We start from the raw sequence: 16,740 nt of genomic DNA, 5'->3' as shown, positions 1-16,740 counted from the left end.
TCACTAACCTCTTAAGGTTGACCATGGCCCAGGGGATCCCTGTGGGGGTGTTAAAGGCAGGGAGCAGCTTCTCGGCTAGCTGGACCGCCTTCAGCTTAAATACCTGGAAAGACAGAGAGAGAGAGAGAGAGAGATGGAGAGAGAGGGTTAACTTTAACACTCCCCCCTTTTTCTTTTTTCTTTTTGTGTTCTCTTGGAATATTCAGCAGTCCATCCAATGTTCTCCTCTAACAGCTGACAGGAACAAGCATAAAACAGCTGCCGACAACCAAAAACAAATGACGGCTGAAGGCAAATAAGGCAGAGTGAGATGTCAGGAGACAGACGATTGCTAAATGATGGCCACACAGTGTCAGAGCCGAAACAGATTTATGAAGGAGACTGGAAGCCTAATATATGCAAAACCTCCCATCAAACTGTGCTGCGGTAATATGAAATGTTGCCGAATACCACTGAGATGTGTACAAGAAAAGCTTGGAGGTCAAACTGCATCAACTGAGCAGAGCGAGAGACCAAAGTACACAGTCAGGATTGGATTTCTATTATCATGACTGGCGTCTAATTTATACAGACTGATGTTGGGGAATGGACATGTTCGTTTTGAGATTACAGAAGTTATTGCCCTCGTCTGACAGATGAAGGCCCAGAAAAATCTGCTGCAGCCCTTGTTCTTTTCTCAGAACGCCAATCAGGAAGATAAAAGGACACCGAGGTTATTCTGCTGCCGAACTAACTGGGTACAGTGATATGCTCAGAGCTGGAAATGGTGGTTGGATGAATGTTGTGCAACTGTTAAATTTACATTTTACAACTCAAGTTATCCTGTGACTAGGGTTGTTCGTAATTAACCGTTAACCGACAAAAGGAATTTGACCGATTAATAAAATCAGTTAAACTGTTAAAATATCTGTACCATCAAGTACTCTGACAGTTAACAGACTGTACACCAGATATATAAATAAATATGATAAAAACAAGTAGATAAGCCGTCTGCTGTGCTGAAGACAGATGTAGAGCTGGCTTGTTTATTATATTTTGAAGTTTAATGCCAGTCTGACTCTGTTGTGCGAGCAGTAGCCCGGCTGTTCACACCAGAACCAGTCAACAAGCGATTCTGCTCCTGTGCTCTTTTTTTTTTTTTTCAAATCACAGGTAGAGCTGATCTCTATAATAACCTCATGAATTTATAACATAGAGCTTTTTATGTGTTCCTGGATAAGTGGGTCATCGCTTCTTCTGCAACAATGAAGTTAAAAGGACCATCGCTTTGTGTAATGATCTGCCGGAAGGAGTTTCTCTCCTGCTTCTGTGTCTCCACTTTAACCCCTATGTATTGGTATTTCTTAATCCTAAAATCTTATTTAAAAAAAAAAGAAAAAGAAGATTCACAGCATGAAATGCAAACGTTAATGACGGTAAACCAGACAAACGCACTGGGACATGAGCTGTGAGAGCTGCATTCTGGGTTTTGACTGTTGCCTAGCCTACAGCAGTCACAGAGATGAAAACATGGCGTTAATGAACCATGTGCTGGAGAAAATTTTAATCCCAACTACAACAATCGGCACGACTGGCACAGAGAGAGAAAACTGGAACCATTTTACATCTTAAGGAGCCGGCAGACACCAAACTGACATCACTCAATGCTTCATCATAGTCCAGTACTGAACTAGTATGAGATGAAACACCATGACAAACTGCTACTTAGATAAGTCAACAATAGGACACAGCTATTACTTGACTTTTTCATGCACTGCAACTCACCAGATGATCGGCACGCACACCGATTGGCTACCGATGTATTTATCTATTAATGCCCACCCAATGTTTTATCATGAAAAAAAAGCAAGGAAGGGCTAAAGCTGCCACACTTCTGTTGCTCTAGAGCTTCAGGAAAACAAGAATCGATTGGAGCTCTCTTCTTAAATGATTCATGGTACATATGAGTTGGTTGAAAGACGATGAAATTTCCAATTACAGATCTAATTTTACTCTGCCATATTCCAGAAAAGGCTGACTACACTCTGAATACCAGACTGCCAGCAGCTGCCAGATAGGTGCATCAAAAAGGTCCGACCACTTCAAAACCTGTCTGCATGGCTACGTAATTTTGATCCAGTCCAGTCCACTGAAAAGCAAATGACGCAACACCACTAGTTTTTTTTTTTTAGATGTTAAATTTCCATTTTTGCAAAGTGTATTTCACTTATAAAGGACAGTTGTGAGGATAAATGCACAAAGAGGGAGTTGTACAACTTGTAGACAGCAGTCAGGAGCCGCAGAGAAAAGCACTTCAATATGAGGCAGACATGGGCTGATTCATCAACACAATCTGTCAGGGCTGAGCAGTTTTATAGGGAGAGCAGAACTATGGAAAATTCCTGCTGTCTCGCAAAGTAAAGGGGAGCAATAACACATGCTGCTGTTTGCAGAATACTTAAGCAGCCGGTGGGACATCTTACAAAGGAGTTGGAGGTCAAACTGTGGAGTTAAACATGAGACAAATACAGACAGAGACAGGGGGTGGGGGGTGCAGTCAAAGAGATGTAGAGATAGGCCTGTGTGAATATGCAGAGGATGTGAAGTGCAAGAATGAGAAAGGCGAGGGCAAAAAGTAGTAAGAGGGATGAGAGGGGATCAAAGAGGAGGAGAGAGGGAGTGATAAAAAGTAGTCCGAGGCCTGGAGCAGAATATTCACTGACTCCACAGTATCATTCCTGAGGACAGACGCTGCCCAAGACGCAAACACATACACACACTTGATACTACCCATGTGCTCGTATCACATTTTCATGCTGTTGTGGCCCAATAATAAAACAGTATTGGCAGCATGTTTGTTGAAATACTGCTATTAAAACTGAAATAGGTAAAAATATTTCCCACCTAACACACCTGAAACACCACAAACTACAACTGGACGGGTGTTACAAGTTAAACGGAGGAGAACCTGCTTCAGCATAGCAGCCCTATATGAAATACCTTGATGAATAGTGGGTGTAGATGTGTCTGTATATACATAATATGTATAATTCAATTCAATTTAATTTAATTAAATTTTTTATGAATCATCTCAAGGCACTTTACAGAGTAAGGTCAATAGCTTGTAAAATTATAGAGAGAAACCGAACAGCTCACACAATGAGCAGCACTTGGAGACTCCAAGGTTTATACTGTTGCATTGGAGGCCAAGACGTATGTATGTACTAAGTTTATATGACCATATGTCTACAATAGTTGTCCTTGTGAGACATGAACATGTGCAGATTTTGCGAACAAAATGTCACTGTCATGTCATTTATTTTGAATGCAGCTCAGTGTCTGTGTCTCTTAGATTTGATGCACACATTTATCTTCTCATGCATGTTACATGAAATTTCCCCTAGGGGATAAATAAAGTATATATCTATCTATGCTCGTATTTCTTTCGAGTGTTGGTAAAAGTGATTTTCTTAAAAGGTAGAAAGTTTGTTGAAGTGCACAGGATGTATTAGCCACAGACAGACAATGGTGCAGTTATAATGGGCTCTAACCCATCTCTGTGCTCACCACCTCTGCTGAGGAATAACATGGGCCTACCATCTACTGTGGACAATGTTGAGACAGTGAGTTCTCAGTATAACAGCCAGCCAATCAGGCAATGGAAAACACATACCGAGAAGACACAATCTACTTCATTCATCTTCAACAGTTTAGCCCCAGAGTCTCTCCAGATATATCCAAAGGCGAGACAGTAACAGAGAAACTAACAGTGTGGTGAATGGCAACTGTAACATATCACATCATTGATCTAAATTTGGACAATCAGCTTTCTCCGCAAAGAGCTGTCAGCTCTGGAACACATTAGCAACTGAAATCAAAACAACTCCGGACGTAGATTCCTTCAAAGGTTAAACGCTGGCTAAACGCTAACCGGAACTAAACATCTGACCAGACTGCACATCTGTATATTTTTAGCTAATTGTAGGTTATTATCAACCGTGTTGTCTATTTTGTGTTGTTTTGGCTAAAGACTGTTTTAATTCCACGGCAGAACTCCCGTTAAGGCAGATTCACTGTGCTGAGTTCACGGTAAAGTGTTGGAAGTATCGTTACCAGCGACAGCGTCTATGAGAGATTCAAAGGAGGCGTATATCTACACCTCAGGTTTAAGTACACGACCGGCTTGTAAATTTGTGTGTCAGATTTTTTTTGTGTGTGTGTGTGTGTGTGTGTGTGTGAGAGAGAGAGAGTGTGTGTAGGGGTCATGGAGTGTGTGTGTGTGTGTGCGCAGTCGTGTCTGCCCAATCATCATAAACCCCTCCACTGATTTGCGGCCTGTCTGCTGGCTGCACCGAGGCCCTTAACAAACTCCATTGCCTTTTATTGTCAATCCCGCTGCTGATGTCATCAAGCAGGGACAGGATCCAAACGACCCATCAGAGGAGACGACCAGCCGCCCTCACAGATAAAACTCTGCAGTTTATGATAATCATCTTCCTCCACTGCTTTCATCCAGAGGCAGGGATTAAAGAAAAGGCCTCTCTCTCTCTCTGAGGAAACAAGGGTTGTATTGTTGGTTATTAGAGGGAGTAAACCTGCTGAGAGGAGGAGGAGGAAGATAGAGAGTCTACTTAATTAGCGCCTGCACATTTTCCTTATCTTGCCTGTATTACTGTAGAGCATTATCACACTTCAGACAAGTGGTTCTCACTCATGAAGCTGAACTCATTGTTCAGCATCTGGCGTAAACAGACACAGAGGATACGCAACATATGCCGCCAGCTGCATCGCGTCAACGTAGGTTTGTTCAACAAACAGTCCAAAATCCAAAGATATTCAACGCACTATAACATGAGACTGAGAAAAGCAGCTAAATCTGACATTATTTGGCATTTTTGTTCGGAAAATGACTGAAATCAATGAACTGACCATCAAAACAGTTGCCGATTCATTTCCTTTCAACTCAACTCAAACTCGAATAACTTTATCTGTTGGGAACTTCACTTGTGTAAAAGTGTCACTGTGAACACAACACATAGTTGGTGAAATGAAAACAGTAGACGACAAACAACAGACAAAAGCTTAGCTTGTGCTTGTGCTTGAAATAGTCCAAAGATAAATAGCAGTAGGTGAATAAAGTGACGGAGGTCAAACTCCAGGCTACCTCCACTCTCTATTGACTAATGCAACTAACCGTTGCAGTTTTAGTGTTCGGACAAAACTTTTCATTTGAAAACTTAAGAAAGTTTATATTTGTGACTAAAACACTCATTTTGGTGAACTAATATAAATTAAAAAAAAACTATTCAAATAAAAAAAGAAAAGAAATCACATAAATAAAAATTGGGGAGAACAAGTGTATATACCATCAAGTCTCATGAGGACTTGGAGCAGGAGAAATACTTCAAGATCAAATTTCATGCTTCAAATCTCACATTCTGGTTGCAGCGACAGGTTTTTAACAGAAATAATTCAAAAGTTGACAACATCAGACCTGAGCTGCCATCAAACAGACTGGGAGGAGATTTGCCAACGAGTCATTCCTATAGCGCATCATCGTTTCTCATTCTTCATACAGACTGAAAGTTATTCAACCTTCACTTTGACAATCTGTCCAATTCCACCAATAACTACTGAGTTGTGACACGTACCACTGTTAAACTGCCAACAAAACAAAGTGACGCCCGCGTCCTTTCCCTCCTTGACACATCTCCAAATCACTGCAGCAAAATAACCACGAGGCCCATGTGCATCTGTCCTGTTGACATAATATTTACTGTAGCGAGGAGACAAGTTCAGGATATTGTGAGCTTTGAGGTGAAAATCCTTGGGGAGGACGAGCTCAGACAGTTTGCTGTCTGGCGTTCCCTAACTTGTTTCTATCATTCTCCCTCGAGGGCTGACAGCTTTAGTGTTCAGCCTTTTAAAATGCATTACAGCACACTTCAGAATCGATCACTGGAGGATGTACCCTCTCAGTGCACACACACGCATACACACACATACACACACACGCATAAAGATTTGAAACACAGTATTGGGAGAGACGACAGGGCGAGGTAATAAATTCGGTCTGACACATTTTTTTTTTTTGAGAGCACAAACACAGACCTCATGTGAATGAAGAGGCTGGTGTGATATAATCTGTCAATTTTAATCCATCACAAATATATGAGCGAGAGCACATAGAGAATTATATTACATGTACTGCTCAACAGATATCGTTGCAGTACAACAATACCTGAGATATGTTTGAGGTGAGCTAGAAATAGTGTAACCATCATACAGTTCGTCCACCAGAGAGCGCTGATCAGTAGGGATGTCCTGCAACACTGGTTATCTGCCAAAAACTGAGTCAATCTGATACAGACATTTACTTGACTTTAATGCTGATTAAACACTCGGTGTATCCCATGCATTTAAAAAAACAAAAACAGCTGTAAACTACTTCTTGAACCAAATACTTAAGATCCTGGTTCAAAAGTCTATGAGCTAAAATCATTGATATGATATAATATGATCATTTGGGAGAATTTGCCCCCCCCCCGACAGTGGCGTGATGAGCCAGAAAAGGCGTCTCACTCTGGTGGATTTGTTGTAACTAAACAAACACTTATGGTTGCACAGTGGTGCTGCAGAGTGGAGCTTCTTCCCTCACAAACCACCTCTGACAGGTGCTGACAGCGGCGTGCAGACAAACCAACAACAGCCAGGTTTAATTTGGGCCCGTCATCAAGTTACTCACACGATTAGAATTAATCAGTGACAGCTGGCACGACGTATCGCCGGCCATGTTTGTCATTTTAACCGGCTAAGTATGAAAAGCTGCTAACTGAATGTTTCCAACAACAATTTGCTAACGATTATTAAAGTCAGAGCTTAATGAACCTGTGTTATTCAAAAGCTCAGTGTAGGACAGGAGCTGCGACTCTGGCATGATGAGGTGGAATAAAACAGGGCAGACAACAGGACTGGAAGGATCGGATTTTGATCTGCATTTAATAAACAAATACCAATCCATTAAAATAGGGACGGACTGTTCCCCATACTGATCCTGAGGATCGGCTCCGGACATCTCTGCTGTTAAGCTTATTTTTCATCACTATAACAACCACATTTAAGATATCTGTATCAGAAACTTAACTGGATATTAACCGAATACAGTTATCAGATGACTCAAATATCATTTAGTTTATAATCCAGTGTCTCCTGAGCTCTGACACGTATGTCAATAAAAATACCTGAACATAAATCTATCTCGCTTCTTCTTCTCTGCTTCTATTCTTCCACTTTTCTTCTGCCTGTTTCCACTTACAGTATCTCTCTTTTCTCTATTCACTCATTAGCAGTTTCCTCTGTAACCATCCTTTAGAAAAAAAACCTTCCCTATTCCATTTCTCTTTTCTCCATCCTCTCCCTTTTTCGGGATTAGCCGTGGCCAAACGCTGCTGGGCTGTTTGTTTCGATGGGCCAAATTCCCAGACAGCAGATTTAGAGTACAGCAGGGAAGGGTGAGGAGGTTAGAGGGGGACACAGGCTGGTTCTGTGGCCCTCATGGTGAAGAATGACGTTAGTGCAGCCAGGGGTGAGAGGTTTGATTCCTCCCGGGGAACCAGCCATGCTAAAAAAATGCGTGCGACGGTCCTGTAAGGCGCTTTGCATGAAATCATCTGCCAAATGGTACATCAATGTTACGTCCCAGGGACAGGGAGAGCTGTAATCCGCCACTCAAACACGTCCTAAACTCGGCCAATGATCCAGTTATTACACATGAGGATATCATTTGTAAGCTGTGAGCAGCCGGGAGAGCCTGAAATCGCTGTCAAGCAGAGCAGCCACTGATAGATACGAGTCTAGACAGAGACGCACGTACAAAGAGTCACATACAGACGCATGCATGTAAACCATCAACACACACGCGAGATGTATTTACTTAACTATAGATCTGCTGACGAGCTCAGCAGCTGCAGCGGCTGCAGCTGACACTGTAGCAGCAGAGCTTAGCACACACTCAAAAGAACCTGGAGTGATGGAGCTCAGTTCCATCACGTCCACCTCCTCTAACGAATGCAGAGACATCCTGAACCGTCAGCAGCGCTCAGGTATTTACCTGTATTCGATCATGAGGAAGCGCATTTCATGGAGGCTGCTGTTTAACCAATCAGCTCCCTTCTGTTAGATTTTAAAAGCTCTCCTCCTGCTGCAGCAGCGTCCGCCTGTCAGCTCCCTGCTGCTGTTCCACATCACGTCAAATTCATACCAATTTTCATCCCTTCAGATAGGGCGGAACAATTAATAGGAATATTATCGAAATTGCAATATTCAAATAGCTGGGACTGTTTATAAAAAGGTAAAAAAGTGTCAGAACACACTATTATAAATGAAGCATTGTGGTGTTAAAGAGACGCAGATGTTTGTTTGGTATAAGACCTCAGTAGTATCTCTTTTCTGCTGCTATTTTTGTTCAATTCAAATATAAATTCGACATATTATATTATTATTATTATCTATAATTTATCTTTTTTGCTGTTTTTCTTTTCTTTGTACTGTCCACTTTGCTGCTGTAACACTACAAATTTCCCCACTAATACAGGACTACTATCTGAACCCTGTGAGGAGTAACACCTCTTCACTACACCAACAGGTACAGGTGATATTGATTATTCCAATCACTAACTTAGTGTCTCCTGACCATAAAGTCCCCGTTACAAATACACAGTGTAAAAAGAACTAAGACTAATACTAAGTGCTCGCCTAAATGACTTAATAAGATCAGCATTTTCTCACACTGCAATAAAGGATCCGCTCATACATACAAAACACTCTGCACGCGCACACACACACACACACACACACACACACACACAGTCTCTGGTGTAAGCAGTGGGCCACTGTTGACATGTAATGGAGCCTCCTAAAGGGATTAAGGGGTAGACTGTGAAATGTGCTGAATGCGCCTGCTTGGTAAGAAGGGCCCCGAGGCCCCACAGGAGAGACAGGATTAAGTCACCCACTGCGTGTGTGTGTGTGTGTGTGTGTGGTTACTGTGTGTCATTTCCATACTTTGCCACGCCACTTCATCATCAGCTGATCCGTTTGCTCATATTGTTTGGCATCCAGTGGGCCCCGCATCAAAGGCAGAGGCAGGGGCCACAAAGATGAGCCGCCGTGGAGAAAAACCCCTCAAAGACGAATCTTCAAATTAGCTCTGTGATCGCTTCATTTCGCCGCCGTCACACACCATCACACGTCGATTGCTGTCAGCTGTGGCAGATATGTTTGCATTGATGCTCTAGTGACGCTTTTGAAGATGAACGTGACTGATGAGTTATTGTGCAGAGGAAGTCCCACCTGATGTGTTTACACTGTCTCTACTGTATCTGCTCGTCGAGCAGACGAGCCCCTGAGGAGAGATGAAAATAGACCTAAGCTGATTTTTTTTTCTCCCATGTAAGAAAACATTAAGTGAATTAAAATGTGGGATGTCTAGAACCGTTGAAGATTACATGGCGTTAACTTGAAGGTTATCTGTGTTTCGCTTCATTAATGGTGAGGTTTCTCAGCTCCTCTTGGAGACGGAGACAGAGTGCAAAAAAATTCAAAATGAGCAAAATGAAAAGTATAACTTTTACATGAACTACTTGTACACCTGCATTTGTTCGCTCTGGATTCATGAGGTGATATCTTTTCCTTCATTACCCACTCCTCTCCATTCTCTTTCTCCTCATTAAATTAATTCCCTCAGTCTCTTTCCCTTCTCTTTTCCTGTAGTCAGTGCATGGTCCATTTCTTCACATCTTTCTGCTTGTCATCTCCGATACAAAAATCTCTCACTCTTTTTCTCCGACCTCTTCCCTCTGCATCCATTCCTCTCTCTTCTTCACAGCTCTCTGACTTAATCTCATTTGGACTGCCTTTCAACCTTTCCTTCCAACTCTCCCTCCTGTCTGAGCTTGTGCTTTTGCAATGTGCTTCAAATTATTAAGTTTTAAGTAGGGCAGATAGAGCTTGTAATTTTACCCCCACTTTGCACGGGAACGGTAAGTCATTTGTTTGCGGAGCGGGGTTCGTAAAGCTGTGATGAAATTAAACTTTTTCTCCTGTTTGTTACACCATCTTGGTTTTCCTGGTTCTCTCAGTGTGTGTGTGTGTGTGTGTGTGTGTGTGTGTGTGTGTGTGTGTGTGTGTGAGCCTGCCTGCCGGCTGGCACAGCACCAGCCAGCTACTGAGCATGTCATCGCAGCAGAATCTGCAAAAGAGGGAAATGATTCCCAGAGGACACTCGATGATTGTTGCTAGAAACAACTGGGGTGGCCTGGATATGTGCTGCTCTCTCACTGACAACAACGTCAATTCACTAAGGTTTATCTATTTAATGCTGCTGTCTGAGCAAAGACGTTGTGCTAATTATATTCATATTTGTTCAGTCCCTCACTACAAATCTATTTGTTTTTATATTTTATCACTTTCCTTAATACGATGATATTGTGCTTCTAACTTTGTTGCAACAGTTTGGTCTTTTCAGATTCAAAACAAGTACAAAGAAATACTTCTACCAGTTAGAAGTGAAGAACTTAGCGTGTTTTCACGCCTGCGCTTTTCAGTCCGGTTAAACCGAACCCTGGCTCCGTTTCCCCCTTGGTGTGATTGGCTTGGACAGGTGTACGAACAGTAATGGCTCTCGGGTGCAGACCAAAACAATCGCACGAGACGCTTGCGAGGAGGTGGTTTCGGTCCGGGCCCCAAGGGAACTCTGGAGTGGTTTGTTTTTGATGGATCTGACCCCACCAGCACGTGAACAAGTTTGAACCTCGACTGTTCCCCGCAACCTTCTTCCTGTGTTTACGTCCCTGCTCCTTCCCGGACGATCCGACCATAAGTGGAGTGAACGTTCTGACGTGGTTTGACCGAACCAGGAGGAAAATGAGACAAGTTTACAAACTTGAACGGACCAGAGCAAACGAGCTTTAGGTGTGAAAATGCCCTGAGATTGTTCTATAAGGGGAGGAGATTTCAAAGGCAGCTCTTCTCATCACTCCCTGAGAATAAGCGCAGCCACTGAGCGCTGTCGCCAAAACCACAGCACCCTCATTATTCTCAATAAACTTTTCCTAACAAGCTGCGAGCGTCTGAGGGCTCTGCAGAGGTCCGTCCTTCCCCGACAATTAACAGACACCCTCTTTCTATTTTTTGCTGTGCCCGTCTCTGTGTTGAAAACTAATGAATGAAGAGAGTCTTATTCATGAGCGCTGATTTGTTTGTGACTACACTCATAAACCGGCCTCAGGTTTCTGTTTTGACTGCACAGACGTTGTCAGGGACACAGAGACAGTTTTATATGTATTCTGCATCTCTTCGACGTGGCTTGCTCCGCCAGGAGAGATCTTATCATATTTACCTCCTTACAAGTTTGCATGGTCTCGGTTCTTTTTTTAAAAATTTTTTCTTGTGTTGCATCTCGTGGAGAGTAACATTTAGAAATCACCAAGCCGGCTCATTCATAATGATCCCGACGCCAGCAAATCTCTCCCTTTCCCTTCATCCCACGTCCCCCTCCTGCTGGGTCTGCGGCGGAGTGGCAGTCAGTCAGAGAGCGAGCGTGATGCCCTGAATTTGTTTGACGGGTTCAGTGTTTGACAAAAAAACGAGAGGGAGTCAAACGCTCCCCAGTGAGATCAAACGGCCAGCCAGAGGATATACTGCAGTCTGCAGTCACCAATCCCTGGACAAGAGACAGCTTAATGCCGTAATGCGCCGCAGACAAACGGAGTGGAGAGGAGAGACGGTAAAGTTTGTGGTAATGAAGGAGATACAGGAGGAGCTGGATTGGCAGGAATCAGAGGAGAGAAATGCAGGATGTCTTCAGAGGGGGGGTTGGGGGGGGTTGGAGGTTCAAATGACGACTTTTGGAGACAAAATAAAAAGCTCGGAGCCTTTTATCACAACATGTTTTTCCTTCTGTCGTCTTCGTCTCATTTCCTTGTCTCTGCTCTCATCTGTTTTGTCTGTCCTCTCCACTCCCCGTCTTTTCTTTTACCCTCCGTATTTCTCGCTATCTTGCTTCTGCCTCCATCTAAACATTTCCTCTCCATCTGTGAATCTCCCTCTCTCCCTCCCCCTCCATCTCACCTGTTCTTTTTTGATTCGGCCGTTCTCCATTTCCATCTCCTTTCTCTTCTTTTCCCTCTATCCTTTGCAGCTTCCAACCAAACTAACTTTTCCCACCGTCGTCTCTGCTTCTCATTTCTTTCTTGGCCACTTAACTCATTCCCTCTGTTATTCCCTCCTCCCTCTAATTTCCTCCCTTCCTTTCTTGTTTGTCTCCCATCACCATCATTATCGCCTTCCTTCTGTCTCTCTACCATCCTCCCCTGATGCTCCATTTCTGTCATTCTGCATCTCTTTAGCTCCCTCCCTCCGTCCATGCATCCATCCATCCACAGGGTGGTTTGTGCTGTAACGTTTATGCCTGCAGAGTCTGCAGCTTTTCATCTCATTATCCTACAGTACAGGGGATTGGCCTGCTTCCCTGACCGGCAATCTTCTGTTCCTCACTCAAATCATCCCTGTCATTCTCGTCCCTCTGTTTCTTTTGTCTAAAAGGGACAAAGAGAAAAAATAAAAATAATCTTTTCCTCCTTCTCACAGGCTTAACAGGTGTAAGCCTTCCTCCGCACTGGCCCGTATCTCTCTGAGGGAGGTTCCCAGGAATGAGTGAAAATCTTCTTTGTGATTGGTAATTGTGGTGTCGTCTTTAGTCTCATCAATGCAGCTTTGAAAACTAAGTTTAGTCAAAATTCAAAACAGTGTCTGAAATGTCGCCTGTGACTGACAGACTGAGGGATGATCCCTGCTTCATCCTCGGCTCCTAATTTCTCCTACGTCCTCCTCTCTCTTCCTTTATATCTTCTTTTATTCCTCTCCCTTCTTTCCTTCTCATTCCTGAAAAGAATCGCAGCTGTTGTCTTTAATGTTTCAGATGTTTAGATTCATGAAAGAAGACATCAATGTTTACCCTCCGCCTGCACTTACCTGTTCTCCTCTCAGCAGGAGAACTGACTGAGGGGCATTTCAGAGTCTGACCCTCTGTGACAAATCCATTTCAGTACATGAAATCACAGTATGTTTCTGGCACAGTGAAAAAAGAGTATATTTCTTTTAATTTATTAGGAGTTTAACTTGAATTTAACCCAGTGGCAAACTGTCTGTATTACTGTCTGTAATATCAAATTAAGGAATAAAGAAATAAACATAAAGGCACATTTCTTTAAAGAAAACGATAATGCTGCAATCTACTAACGAGACTTAAAGAGCTTCAGAAGAGGATAAAATAAATAAGATGATGATGATAAGATGATAATAAAATAAAGATCCATTAAAGTGCAGCATGTAGAAAGCGTGACGTGCGGCGTGGTGAACACAATTTCTGGAAGACCTGCAGAGTCACCAGACGTGTCACCCACTGACCGTGTTTGGGACGCTCTGGATCTGTGTGTATGACAGCATGTTCCACTTCCCGCCAATATCCGGCCACTTTGCACAGCAATTGAAGAGGAGTGGGAGAACAATCAACAACCTGATCGACTCTGTACAGGGGAGCTGTGTCGCACTGCATATAGATACTGACTTGTTCTCTCTCTTGTAGCCCGAGTCACACAGTTCAGTACCTCATAAACCGGCCCAAGGCGCACCTGTGCAGTAATCACGCTGTGTAATCAGCAGCTTCATGTGCCACATGAGTGAAAAAGTCGCTTTTTGTTTAGAAAGAAGAAGTTTTAGATCTTCACCTTCACCTCAAGAAAAAAATGGAAGCAAAAACAAAAGTGTGTTGTGTTTATATTTTTGTTCAGTGTACTCTAGGACTCTAAGAATACCCAGTGGCCAGAATGCCTGCCTGGAGTTTACATTTTTATACTGCGTGCTCACTTAACTGCTGCTGCGGCAACAGGGCGGGAGAGAGAGAGAGAGAGAGAGGGAGTGAAATGAGCCATGAAGAGAATGTATGCAAAAAGAGTAAAGAACAGAACAGTAAAGCATAAGAGGAATAAAGCACAATGGCTACAATGAAAGAAAGAAAGACATTTGAACAGTCGCGCGGGTGATAAACAGCTGTGAAGCTTCTTAAAGTCCTGAACCACTGTTGCATTGGTGTTTCAACCTGCAGACACACTGATAGGACAAATTTGGAGGAGCTGTGAGAGACCGATTAAATCTTATGGATCAAGCTCCAGAACAGAAGCCCCGACTCCTCCAAGACTCCTTCTCCTCGACCGCTGAACGTCCACATCTCTCAGTATCAGCAGCCCCAGCCTATAATGCTGGCTTCCTGTTTAAAAATGTGTCGTCTCCCAGCCTGAGCTGAGATAACCGCGGTGACCTCGCCGAGGTTATCTACTTGAAAAAGCTCCTCCTGAGCCACATAAGACACAACTGTTGGTAGCAGAGAGAGAGAGTGGTACTCCCCATGACAGGCCCACTGATTTTCTTTTAGTCAATCTAAAAACGCCACTTTGAAGCCTCAGTCTTTAAGTTATCTTTAAGAAAGTTTGAACGTAAATCGAATTTACCGTGTGGCAACGTCCAGGGCTGAACAATGAAGCCAAACATCAAAGTGCCAAAACCTGCAGTTCCTCTAATGATCAATGCTCCAAAAGCGAGTCAGCCTCCACGTTAAAATGTCCAACTTTACAGCAGAAATAAACATGTTAACGACCTTGGGGTTTCTATACAACTCACCTGTTTAAATCTTATTAAGGTTTAAAGTTCTGCCTCAAACGGGCATGCACCGAAACGCGCACCACCTCTTTTCCCTCTTTTGGATTAGCTGGGAGTTGGGGGCGGGGTCAGACACTGCCAAGATGGTGACGGCGGAGCAAAAGTGCTCCTCAGAAACCTTTGGGTGACGCCACAGAGGCTACGTCCATCTTCATTTACAGTCTACGGTATTTACAGAAGCAAAATGTAAAACAAACTCTCACCCGAATTTGAAGCAATGGGAGATTAACGCAGAGAAGAAGACCACCGCTCCCCACTGTTGTGACACATACACTATACAATCCCCTTAATTGACACTGGTGGCCATCACAGCTGCCTGTACACCGACACTCTGCTACACCCGACAACACACTCCTCTGGGCTTTACCGTCATAGTTGTTGCAGCAACTCGAGAACAGTGTGTCAGGCTGGAAGTGCAACACCAACCAAAAGTGGGTACACTGCGACTACAGCTGCTAGGTTTTCTTCTTCTTCTTCTTCTTCAAAAAAGGATGGTAAACACGCCAGGCTGCTAATGAGGTGCAGGTATCGGCGGAACATACTCGAGAAGAGACAAAACACCACACACAGGAATAGCTGCAAGAAGAAGAAGAAGAACGGACAAAACATTGCGTCTGATTACAAGAGTTTCTGTTTCCTGCTGGAGCTGTTCTTCCCGCTTTCTTGTTGTGTTTCTCTACTCGCCCGAAAAACTAGTTGATGACTTTGTATATTCATCAATCACTGTACATAGCAGAGGAGCAAATTATCCTCGAGCTCTCCTCTGCCTCCCACTGCTTATCAAGTTAATTAGAGGTTACTCTCGCAAAATAAGGTGCCATCAGAGAAGAGATGGGCGCAAAAACAACCTCGATAATTATCACGAAACAAGAGAAAAACATCCCACAATAACGATGATAAACTGATGAGGAATTTCCAGTAAATGTACCTGTTCTGCGTATGGCTGAACCCTCACCTGCAATTCTTTTGATGAAGGTGAAATATGTCACAACACAACATTATAAATGAAGTACTGTAGTTCTGCAGAGATGCCTTGGACTACAAATCATAATCTCCAGGTGTAAAGGAGCATGCTCGTTTGGTACAGATCTCCAGTCATCAATCATATAGTTTCTGTTTACCATTCCCCATTAAACTTGTGACTCAGCTTAAGTTTCTGTTGCCTGGTTCAGATGTTGCAGATGTTTTTCAGTCCAACACAAAAATCAACAACTCCTTCAAACACAGTCCTGGAAAAACCAAAAATGTCAAACCTCACTCCTTTGTACTTTTTCTGCTCTTTCATGACCTTTAACTCTCCGTTATACAGAGACTTGTGTTACACGCAACATTTGGAAAATCAATTGAAATAAAAAGGTTGCTTTTCCAAGACGAGCTAATTCTTCACATTTTTTTGTATTTAACAGTGTGACTTTAACTTTGAAACGTGGACTGTGATTCAGTTTCCTCAGAATCCCTAATTTAAAATGTTTTCTACTCACCTTTAATATTTAGTTTCATCTACACGGACTTCAGAGAGCGGCTAAAAATACAGTCCAGTGTACCTGAACATCTCATAAGTTACTAATGAGCAGGGAAACAACTCACAGAAGTGGCCCGGCCATCTGAGAGTAGGAAAGAAGCAGATAAAAATACACGTATTGGGTACAAGAAAGAGACCATCAAGAGGAAGGAGACGATGAGGAGCAGTGGAGCAAAAGACCAGAGGAGGTAAGGTACAAACAAGTGGAGAGGAGGGAAAAGGGGCGAGCAGAGCAGGAGAGAGCGAGGACGGTGAGATGAGGAGAAGACGTTCGGGAGAGAAAGGAAGGACGAGAGAGAAGAGGGCTGTTTACTGTTTTTAAGATTAAAGCAGGTAAAGGATTAAAGGGTGTGAGAACAGGCGTGTACTGGAGAGACGTGATAAAGTAAAAAAAGAAAAGAGGGACAAGTGGAGAGGAAAGAAAAAGACAAGACAAGTAAAAACAGATGAAAGCAGAAGGTGAA

The 16,740-nt window shown here is 43.1% G+C and overlaps 1 protein-coding gene across 1 annotated transcript in view; it reads right to left on the bottom strand.

Annotated features, from left to right (window-relative positions):
- The window catches only part of man1a2 (mannosidase, alpha, class 1A, member 2), a 127,111-nt gene that overhangs the window by 26,793 nt on the left and 83,578 nt on the right, over window positions 1-16,740 (bottom strand). The window contains exon 7 of the mRNA XM_087177873.1: window positions 9-103. Within this exon, the coding sequence (XP_087033999.1) occupies window positions 9-103 (95 nt within the window). The remainder of the gene's footprint in view (window positions 1-8; window positions 104-16,740) is intronic.

The sequence above is a fragment of the Seriola lalandi genome, unplaced genomic scaffold (assembly GCF_002814215.2).
Source record: "Seriola lalandi dorsalis isolate HSWRI2012SDOR001 ecotype SW California unplaced genomic scaffold, Sedor1 jcf7180002054659, whole genome shotgun sequence".
Classification (NCBI taxonomy): Eukaryota; Metazoa; Chordata; class Actinopteri; order Carangiformes; family Carangidae; genus Seriola; species Seriola lalandi.
This window is presented reverse-complemented; position numbering and strand designations above follow the sequence as displayed.